The following is an 11,286-nucleotide window of genomic DNA, read 5'->3' on the forward strand; positions in this document are numbered from 1 at the left end:
AGCATTGTAGTGTGGTGCCAATAGCGCCGTGCCATTTCTGGCCATTTAAATTTTATAAGCAATAATCGATTCGCAAAAAAAAGACGATAGGCAGCACGCATTTACGTGATTAGCACAGCACATCTCTGGGAAGCATATTAATCGTAATATTTACGATATAGCGCCCTATAAGTATGATATTTTATTTTATTTTGCGCGAGTAACTTACGCTGCTTTGCCGTAGATACCACGGTATTGTTTGTCTGTATGCCAACAGAAGATGGTTTGCTGCTCGGCTGTCAGGAGTATAAGAGCCAGTCATAATATATCTAGACGGATCCGAGACGTGAACCTAATGGACAGCCATAGGATCCGAGACGTGAACCAAAGCCGGTGCTGAACAAATTCAGTGTTGGAAAACGAAAACAGAAATGTAACACACGAAATGAAAATTTCAAAACTAATGCGCGCGAATCGGTACTGATAAGAACACGACCACGGGCTAGTAGAATTAAATGTAAGATGTGATGAAGATTGTAATTAAGAATACCACCAAAATTTAATCCATATGTCGTCAAAATTAGCATTTCACACCACTGATTTCGATTCAAAATGAAAACGATTAATGTAAGTTTATTTGGTTATGCAATGGTGGCGCGGTGCGTTTAAATAGACTTAGGGAGAAACTAACAGGTCTGGGACGATTAACGAATGGAATGTGTGTTTGGGGGCTAGAATAAAGTCTCTCGCATTGGCTTGTGTACTTGGACGTTGCGCTCCGAGTCACTGGAGGTGCTCTCGGCGTGTATGTGATCGATTTTCATCGGGCAGGGAGGTCAGCTCGGGCGCCAGCAGCACTTGGAAGTCGCTGGCGATGGTCGACGAGGAGGCGGCCTTCTGGGTGGAGCTGAAGTAATCCTCAATGGCCGGGTCCAGCTGGCCTGTGGCAGGATTCTGTTGTTCATGCTGCTGCTGCATGGTGTATACCTGTGCGCTGACCTTCATAGTGGGTGGAGCGGGCAGCTTGGGCCTTCGCTTAGCAAAGGGACTGCCAGGCTTACTGCTCACATCGTCGTACTCGGGATCGGTGAGGAACTCCACGCTGGCGCCCATCATGTTGATCCGCTTAAAGGGCGGGATCTCGGCAATCTTTGGGCTGCGCTTAGTGTATGGACTGTTCTCGTAGCTCTGGAAGTTCCCAATCTGCTCGGCGCTCTGCAGGTTTTGTGTCTTCAGGTGCGCCGCCGGGAAGCGCGAGTCCTCGATGCTGAAGCGACGACTGAACGATTGGTTGTAGCCGGTGCGCTTGCGCGGACCGTACTGGGCTGTCTGTTCCTTGTCCCTGTTGGAGAGCATCTCCACGCTGCGGAATCTCTGGCGCGTGTCCAGCTGCAGTCCGTCCTCGCCCTCGGACTGGGAGGCATCGCCGTCGGCCTGGGTCTGGGAGCGACGAAGCTTTCGTGACTGCGGCCTGTTGCTTCCCGAGAGATCCACCATCGACTTGACGGGTCGCTCCAGTTTGGGCATGCGTAGGGCGTCTTCGTAGGAGGGCAGCAGACTGATCTCCTGTGCCTGCTGCAGGCTGGGGGTAGCTTCTTCCAAAAGGATGCGGTCGTTGAGGTCTCGTCTGAAAAGGGCGATAAATACTCGTAGTACTCTTCTATATAGCTGATGATAGGATAGTTCTTACATGCGACGCAGTTCGTCGTCATTCTCGGCGTATTCCCTGTGATTCTGATTCTGATTCCTTTCTTTAGGAACTTTTGCATGCAGGAATAGCCGAGGATCATACCCCCGAGCAGGAGCAGAGCTAACAAGATGATGCCCCAGGCCTTCTCCCCGCTGCTGGTGCTCCTCGCATTTACCATCCACACATCCGAGCAAGCATACTCCCATAGTTTGCCATAGAAAACGGCCGGAGCGGCGCAGCGCAAGTGATTCCTATCCTTGATCTAAAGAATGACAGTTGTGGAGATAATGTTTTTTATCCCCAGTCGGCCGACTAATTATTTCGAATTAAATAAAACTCGGCGCAGAAATAAAATTACGATCTGTTCTTTAATGCGTGACATCCAAATTGCAAGTGTGGCTTGCCTGCCCTTTACATTGCCGCTCCGATCGCTAAGCGCAGCTTCGCTCGGCCGACGTCGGTAGGCAGACGCAAAGCGGAGATAGCGAAGAGCGAGCTGGCAGAGAGCGTTTAGCAGGGCAAGCAAGCGCAAAGCTTTAACAAACAAATGAGTGACATAGACATAAGTAACAAACAAAATAAGCGGCTGAGGGCCAAGAATTAGGTGCTATTTGGCAAGCAGCTAATCGGCTGGGTTCTGCTCCGAACATTCACCCCCCGTTGGAAGGCAAAGGCTTTCAACAGATCCATCCTGAAGGGGCAGAACCGCTATTTTTCCAACGGCCCTCTTGAAGATGCTTGCTTGGGCGCAGCTGGCGGCTACGCTGGGATGATCGTCGAACGCAGCAATCGGCGCTTCTTTACGAAGGCGGCTTGTCGTGACTACGTCTTGATAATCGGGAACCTCTGTAATTGCATAGAATGGCAGGAAATTTGGCAATGTAGAAACTGTTGAAAGTTGAATTTCATTTGGCGTGGATATGTAGGTTTTTAATATATGGAAAAGTTCGCGCTGCAGTTCCTGATTCTCCGATCGCAGTTTTTCCACTTGCACCTGGCACTCGAGCAGCTGCTTCCTGCATTGCTGCTCTAAGTTTTGGTACTCCAGCGTTGTGGAATTTTCAAAAGCGGCTAAAGCTGCACGCTTATTCTCCGAGCTATCAATGCTTCCTGATACTATCCAACCAAGTTTAGTCTCCTGCAATGTTGGCAATTGGGCTGATAGTCGAATCTGTCCGACGCACATTAAATCGAAGAACAAACCAGAACCTATCAACAGATCGATACGTTGGGGCTTGGAGAAATTAGGATCAGCTAGTTTTAGATTATTCGGCATTGGCCAATCCTTTGCGTCTACGCCGAAGTTAGGCTGCATTTCCGTAATTGAGTTGGTGACAATTGCAGCGAAGGAAGCTCGATAGCTTGCGTCCTGGGATTGTACAACTATATGTACAGACTTGCTCGAAGGTAGAATGGAATCTCCGATTCCAGAGATGTGAACATAAGACGAGCAATGATCCAACTGCAACTGATCAGCAAGTCTAGATGTTACAAAGTTTGCCTGTGATGCAGAATCCAAAATGGCACGACATGGGATAAGTGCTCCATAACGATCTGTTACATGGACGAGGGCAGTAGGTAGCAACACGTTCTGGCTAGGCTGAGATTTCTGGATCGAGGGGGGAGGGCTAGAACACCCGCTTGCTAGAAGCACAGTCGCGGCCTCTTGCTGGATCGATTCCTCGGCCGGTGAAGAGGAAGATGAAGCACCAGTTCCCGATGGAATGTGGAGTAGCGTGTGATGTTTGGCTTGGCAATGCCTGCAAAGTCCTGACCTGCACCTCTGCAATTCATGGCCTTTGTTGAGGCAGTTCAAACACAAGCGGCTCTTCTTTGCTTCTTTGTATCGTTCAAACGCAGAGAGATTCAGGAATGCCTGACATCTAGATATGTAATGCTCGGAGGAATTGCAATGGTTACATATGGGGTTAGGATGGTCGTTACTGGAGGTGATAAGGGTGACAGGATTGTCTTCTCCCACCTGTTGACTAGGACTTGTTGCCATGGCTGATCCCAAATTCTCCAGCATCCGACATCTCGCTTCCAAAAATGAGGCCATGCTTGACCACCGAGGCAATCCTGACGTCGGCAAGTTCTCTTCCCATTTCTCCTTTGTTTTGTGGTCCAGTTTCGTGCCTATGATGAAGATCAGCAACCCATCCGAAATCTCCTGCGGGGTCGCCAAGGTCTGAAGTGCACGCAAGTGCGAATTGATTTTGTCGCTGAGCGCGCGCAAGCCGGTAGCTGAGCCCTTCTCCACCCCTTGCAGCCCGAAAATAGCCTTGACGTGTGCCTGAAAATGTAACAGTTTATTATCGAATCGCAACATTAGCAAAGTCAACGCCTTGTCGTAATTCTCCTCAGAAAGTTCCAAGGAATGAATCGTATCCAGCGCAGCACCATCTAGACATCCACGAAGATATTGGAATTTTTCGATGATTGGTATACGATGGTCTTTGTGCACCATTGTCGAGAACATCGAGTGGAATTCTGGCCAATCCATGTAGTTCCCCCCGAATCGCGGAAGCTGCAACTCGGGCATTCGAGAACGGCCTATACTATTATAGGCGAACAACGACGAATTCCCCTCGAGAGTATGCCGAGCCGTTGAATTGGCAACATTTACCGTGCGAGCAGCCATCAACTCCCGCGACAGCCTGGACCTAACCTTGACATAAACATTCGAAAAGTCCAGCCGGGCATCATGGGCTAACTGCAGGAAATCCAGCCTTTCAAGGCTCGTTTGAGCGGCATCGAAATCCGCATTCATTCGCTCGATTTGCTCTAAGCGAGCTTGAAGTTCTGCCTCATCTAACTCGGCAAGCTCTTCCTTGGTGAGAAAGCGATCCATGGCCTTTAGTTGGCGCGCGATGGACTCGGCCTTGTGCTTGTAGAAATCTACATCACTCGGCATTGCTGCGTTCGCGACATTGGTAGGCTCAGGTGCTGCCATGTTGAGTTTTTAAAAGAGTCACTCAGCACGACCGAAAAAGACACCCTGTATACGTATAAACGTGGGAACCGAAAGCAAAGGGATTACAGCTAATGCCTTTAGCTGTGCTGCTGTGCGAGCTGTCCGATTCCGCTTTGTACTCCGCTTGTGTGTATTAGTGAGTTCGCTGCACTGCCTACCGCACTGCACTGACCGAATTGTCGCGACAGAGAAATTAATAGCCAGCAATGCGTGTATGTAGGTGTATGTAAGTGGGTTTTAGCACCGAATTGTGCTTAACCGCCGAAAATTTGCTAGGGCTAACGAATGTCGATCGCGAATGATTATTAATTGACACTGCAACTCAGAGATCACGTCGGGGTCACCAAATTTTATGTGGAGATAATGTTTTTTATCCCCAGTCGGCCGACTAATTATTTCGAATTAAATAAAAACCGGCGCAAGAAATAAAATAACGATATGTTCTTTAATGCGTGACATCCAAATTGCAAGTGTGGCTTGCCTGCCCTTTACATTGCCGCTCCGATCGCTAAGCGCAGCTTCGCTCGGCCGACGTCGGTAGGCAGACGCAAAGCGGAGATAGCGAAGAGCGAGCTGGCAGAGAGCGTTTAGCAGGGCAAGCAAGCGCAAAGCTTTAACAAACAAATGAGTGACATAGACATAAGTAACAAACAAAATAAGCGGCTGAGGGCCAAGAATTAGGTGCTATTTGGCAAGCAGCTAATCGGCTGGGTTCTGCTCCGAACAACAGTGTTACTCCAATCATAATCATAGTCATAATCCTACAGATGGTGACTTAATCCTACCTTGACTGGTTTGGTTGTGAGAAAGTCGTAGAACTCCACAAAGAGGGCATTATGGCAGTCACAGATCCAGGGATTGTCGCCCAGCCAGAGCTGATCCAGGAATTTGTTGCCGAGGAAATATAAAGGGGGAATGGGACTGGTCAGGCGGTTTCCATTCAGGTGGAGGTCTGCCAGTTCAGGGAACTCCCTGAAGGTATTATTTCGTACCGTAGAGAGCCTATGACCGGAATTCAAATTAGTATTGCCACAAATACAATTAGAAAGCAGACTGTTCTTACCTGCAGTTGGCCAGGCTCAGCTGCTGCAATGTTTCCGATCTCATGTTGCTTGGGATGTCCCTGATCAGATTGTTGGACAGGTCCAGCTTCTGTATGGCCGAGAGACTCGACAGGGAGGAGCTCTCAATGGAGGTGATCTCGCACCAGCTCATGTTAATCGTGCGCTGGGAGTTGGAAACGATCCTGGTCAGCTTTTGGAAGACATTCCGGCTGAGATTGAGCTCCACGAGCACATCGTTGTTGCGTATAAAGTTGCGGTCGAGGCGAGCTATCTCATTGAAGGCCAGATTCAGCTCCTTTAAACGCCGCAAGTTGCTGAGGGCATCCTGCCCAATGAGGCGCAACACGTTCTGCGAGAGATCGAGCACCTCCAGCATGGTGTTATTGGCAAAGGTCTCGTTATCCACCACCCGCAGAAGGTTGCCCCGCAGTCGCACCTCCGTGAGCACCGGCAGCCCGCTGAGATCGATTTGGTCAAGGTTGCAGGAGACATCCAGTCGTCGCAGCTCATAGGCCAAAATGAGGTCTTCGTCGAGGACGCCGAACTGCAGTTGCGTATTTCTCGACAGGTTTAGGGTCTCCAGGTTGGGCAGCGAATCGAGAAAGGGGCTGGACAGGCGTTGAATGCTGCAGTTGCTCAGATCGAGCATCCTCAGGCTGCGCGAGGGCAGCGCCGCCAATTGGACCAGCTTGTTATTAGATAGAGTCAGGCGTTCCAGATTGGGAAGTTGGTTGACGATAGTGTTGGGTAAACATTGCTCATTTTGGTGAACATGTTCACTTGTTCTTTTTTAGTAAGTGAGTCAACTCACTCATATTGCTCACTTGCTCACTTGCTCTCTTAGATTGCTCAGTTACTCACTTGTTCACTTGCTCAGTTGTTCACTTGCTCAGTTGCTCACTTACTCAGTTGCTCAGTTGCTCACTTGCTCAGTTGCTGACTTGCTCAGTTGTTCACTATTCATGCACAGAAAACCCTAAGCAACACAGACTTTTAGACAAATAAAATACGTTACATTTCAATATTAATCAAACATATATAACTAAAAAAAAAAAAAAAAATGTATATAACAAAAAAACAAACTTTTTATTTCCTTTCATAGGAATTCTTATACTAACTTAAAAATAAGGAGATCTGTTCGGGCCAGCCGCTGAAGAATAACCGTAACTTTAACATTATTATTGTATGAGCAGAGAGAGCCGCCTATGTTGTAAAACGTTGACGTTCTGCAGAGCTGCTGCGCTTTCCCGCTAAAGGGGCTCTCTGCCGCCGCCACTTCGGCAACTACTTTGATCTGCTGCCGCCACTTCGGCAATCACTTTGATCTAACGGCGTCGTCTATAGTTTAGTTCTATGCTAACCCCTCTGCGCATTGGTTGCATATCGATCTCGCATAAGGTTTATCTGGCAATAGCAAGCAATCGGCTTCCGCTAAGCCACCAAGATTAAATACGAATTATAAAGTTTAACCCGAAATCTCTTTTCATTTTTGAAACACATAGGTGCCAAAAAAGCTTGGCATCTCAAACAAGATCCTTTCATAGGAATTCTTATACTAACATAAAAATAAGGAGATCCTTTCATAGGAATTCTTATACTAACTTAAAAAAAAGGAGATCCTTTCATAGGAATTCTTATACTTTTCGTTATTTTAGCGCTATAAGAGAAAAAAATGTTTATCAAGCAAACAAGCAATCAAGTACAAATTAGGTTGAACTCACTTCCGATTTACATGTTGTTATGCAAAAAATTAAATTTTCAACGGTTGTTGACTTTAAAAGGGAGGGCCTTTTACGTATGGTTTCGCCTGCACTTGAAAATATGCGCTCGCATGACACTGAGGTGGCGACTAAGCAGAGGCGCTTCAGCATATAGTTATAAAGTAGCGGGTATTGCGCTTTCCGCTGATTCCACCATACCAATGGATCATCTTTTCGGCTGATGTACTCTTCAGCCAGGTACTTATCCATTTCTCTTATGGATGCTGCCGTATTGTTGGTGGGTTGGCTTACTTGCTGAAAAGTGGTATCAAATTCAGCCCATATTGTGTCCTCTTCTTGTTTTTTGTTGCTTATAGCTTCTTGTGGAGGTTCAGGGAGTGACCGTATCGTTTGAGCCAATTTTTTGTTGATATCCGCTACTGACTTTTAAAAGGCCTCCGCAGATTTAAATGCGCGTCCTTTGAACCTGGTATCCAGAACAGTGCTCTCCGCATACAAAATATTAGCCTCGAAATCGTTAAACCTGCCGTCCATCTTCGGCAACTAGGTTATTTTTAACTGTTGGATATATTTGAGCCATTTTTCTTTGAAGTAATCCATTCAAAGCAATTATTTTTGACAATGTTACGTTTTTTTCAGCTGAGATCTCTTCTGTAACTTCATAAAATGGCTTTAATACGGGAAGCACTCCATCAATGACATCCCAGTCTTCTGGTGACAAAATTAAATCTGTTCTTGTTGACAGAGCTGCCACGACTGCCTCCTTCAGGATAGACAGCCGTTCAAACATTTTGTACGTTGAGTTCCAGCGTGTTGGCACATCCTGTGTTAGTTTGAGGTCAGCCAACTTAAGCAGCGCTTGCATATCTTTAAGCTTTTTTAAGCCTGATGAGCTGCGATGAAAATATTCGCTTATAGCTTTAGCTTTTCTGCGCACACTGCTCATTTTATCTAGAGCTTTTTGGACAATTAGATTTAGGGTATGAGCAAAACACCGTATATCACTCCAATTGCCGGTTCTAATAGCAAGAGCAATTTTGTGTGCATTATCGGATGCTATTGCTGCGACTTTGTTTTTGAGATCCCATTCATTCACAATTTTTTCCAAAAAGCTGCACAGATTCGCAGCAGTGTGCGACGCTTCAAAGGCCTGACAAGCAATTGTATAGGAGGTCAGCATCGTTGATTCCTCATCGATAAAATGTACTGTGACAGCCAGATAACTTTCGTTGGTTATAGATGTCCAACCGTCTGTAGTTAAGCACACCGCTGTGGCCGCACGTAGTTCTTCTATTATCGTCCCAGTGTACTTGTCACGAATTTTTGGAATCAAGGAGCTGGTTAATGTTTTCCTCGTCGGAAGCTTATAGTTTGGGGCGTGCGACACATCGTGAATAAATTTTTTAAATTCTGGTTCTTCGACCAAGCGCAAGGCGTGATGACCCTTGGCGATCATCCGTACAAGTTGCAGATCAATCTGCTGCGCTTTGCTCGCTGGTACAGGCCTTTCAGCAAAGCTTGTTATTTTTGGTTGCGCACTTTGCACAAAAATCGGGCCATCGGTGTTTTGCCGGATAACGGGCTCCATAGACGCCGGGTGCTTGCTCTTTAAATGGCGGCTTAAGTTGCTTTGAGATTTGCAACTCAAAATAGATTTGCAATACTTGCACTTGGCTTCCTGGCGTCCAACTTCCTCGAAATGGTTCCAAATCTCACTATACTTCCGAATAAGCGACATAGTGAATTTTTCAAAATTGTAAACAGCTTTGCCCGTAATATAAAAAGTGTGAAGTAAACGCAAATATGAGCAAAGCTGCCAGATCGCAAAATGCCCTTTGAGGAGCAAAATTGCGCAAAAAGTGAGGAGAGAACAAGTGAGTAAAAATGAAGAAGTGAGTAAAAATGAACAAGTGAACAACAAAGAACAAGTGAACAAAAAAGAACAAGTGAACAAAAAAGAACAAGTGAACAAAAAAGAACAAGTGAACAACAAAGAACAAGTGAACAAAAAAGAACAACTTGGAAGGAACATGTTCAGTTGCTCACTTAAGTGAACAACTCTTTTTTGTTCACTCACTCATGAGCAATACAACACTAGTTGACGAGCAGGTCCCCGCCCACGGAGGAAATGCCGCACGAGGATATCTCCAGCTCCGTTAGGGACTGGCTGTGCAGCTGCTGGTACATCTCCTCGCTGCCAAAGCTTCCCAAATGGTTGCCGCTGAGGCTCAGCCGCTTCAGACTGGGCGTGTACTTGAAGGACTCACTCGGGCTGAGATCTATCCATCGCGCTATGGAGTTGTTGGCCAGCAACAGAGTTCGCAGGGAGGTGAAACCGATAAAGGCCTTGCCATCGAGAGCGGAGATCTGGTTGTTGGACAGATCCATGTAAATCAGGGAGTCTATATCGGCGTACTGTGTGGGGAACTCGCTGAACTGGTTCCCCGACAGATCCAAGTGCTCCACGGGCACATTGTCAAAATCAGGGTACGTCTGCAGGTCCCTTCGCGAGCAATCCGCGTACAGGCTGTCCACAATCCAGGTGCATCTGCAGGGACACGGAGAGTTTACGGCCAATGTGCTGGGTAGAAGCAATCCCAGCTGCAGCAGCAGCAGAACCAGCTCCAGGCTTCGCCCCATGCCTGAAAGAGAGACGAGACGAATGCTAGTACAAGACCTGCAAATACGTTTTCTCATCGATGTCTTCCTGGTGCTACTTATTGCGCATGCATTTCCATCGGACCGCACTCTTATCAGCGCACAATATTCGCACAATAAGGCGCTTGTGTGACGTCACTATTCGCTTGGACTCATACGATTTATTCACCTGTTGGGATTTCTGTTGGTGTTATTCCTCCTCTTCGCAGTGCACTCACTCCCGTTATCTTATCGGCCTTGCCTCGCAGCGGAGTCGCAAAACTAGAGCAGCACCAACAAATGAATAATATCGGATCGAAAAGCAGATTCAGAGCAGATTCAAAAGCAGATTCGACGATTCTAATGTTTGACTGCCATTCCGTGCCAGCCACACCCTCAGCATTGTACACTTTGCCCTCGAATTAGTGGGGAATTTTCAATGAATTTTCTTCGATGTGCAAGCGACCTGCCCGCAACGTCGTGTCTAATACTGGCAGAGTGAAAAAATTACCCACCTGCAGGCTATGGGCACCGACTGACTGCTTCGGCTTCCCTTGGACTGATAAGATAACCCTCTCGCTGATAAGCAAAAGCTGAGGCAAAAAGCACGCCGATAGTATTTTTTCCCAAACGGAAAAGTGTTGGTTAGGGCGATAAAAAGATCAGAGAACCGTTAAATATATTGAAACCGTTTTTCGAAATTTTCTAAGCTCTTTCCCTCGTTGGAAAATGTCATCAAAATGTCTGTCTGGGATTGCCACAATTGGAGTCGTTTAAGAGTGAATAGACTTGTCTGCCGCTGAAGTGCAAGTGCAACTGCAGCTGCAACAGCTGCTTAAACTGCTCGAGATTCGGGCGACAAATGGAGGCGACTTCGTCCTGATAGGGCATTAAAATTACCCATACCCGGGGGCGGACCCCGGTCGGAGCAGGGAGGCGACCTCCAGACACCTTTAACCGGATTTTCTCCTATTGTAATGAAGCGTAAGGAAAACAGAAACGACACCAACGACAGCGTGATAAAGATGCAATGCGAAATGAAAAATAAGACGAACCCAACTTCAGCCCGTCGCACCCCCATCTCATCTCAATCCGGAAAAAAACAGGAGTCGGAAACAACAACAGCATTCGGTACTGACGTGTTGACAGAAAAATATTTGCGGCAAGGTGTGGTGAAATCTTAAAAAATAAAGTGGAAAATTATATCAAAAAAACCCATTG

At 46.9% G+C, this 11,286-nt stretch overlaps 2 protein-coding genes across 2 annotated transcripts; both read right to left on the bottom strand.

Annotated features, from left to right (window-relative positions):
- Positions 1 to 596: 596 nt before the first annotated feature.
- Positions 597 to 10,552, bottom strand: LOC108160820. The gene is given in 8 exon segments (XM_033398357.1): positions 597 to 783; positions 785 to 1,606; positions 1,670 to 1,730; positions 1,733 to 1,931; positions 5,429 to 5,645; positions 5,707 to 6,464; positions 9,532 to 10,070; positions 10,256 to 10,552. Coding segments are annotated over 7 exon segments (2,667 nt in total). The 5' UTR covers positions 10,069 to 10,070; positions 10,256 to 10,552; the 3' UTR covers positions 597 to 710.
- On the bottom strand, positions 7,275 to 9,361 carry LOC117193621 (zinc finger BED domain-containing protein 1-like). The gene is made up of 2 exons (XM_033398355.1): positions 7,429 to 9,361; positions 7,275 to 7,364 (listed from the first exon to the last, which is right to left on the bottom strand). The coding sequence occupies exon 1, from the start codon at positions 9,164 to 9,166 to the stop codon at positions 7,946 to 7,948; it is 1,221 nt and encodes a 406-aa protein (XP_033254246.1). The 5' UTR covers positions 9,167 to 9,361; the 3' UTR covers positions 7,275 to 7,364; positions 7,429 to 7,945.
- Positions 10,553 to 11,286: the final 734 nt, after the last annotated feature.

The sequence above is a fragment of the Drosophila miranda genome, assembly GCF_003369915.1.
Source record: "Drosophila miranda strain MSH22 chromosome Y unlocalized genomic scaffold, D.miranda_PacBio2.1 Contig_Y2_pilon, whole genome shotgun sequence".
NCBI lineage: Eukaryota > Metazoa > Arthropoda > Insecta > Diptera > Drosophilidae > Drosophila > Drosophila miranda.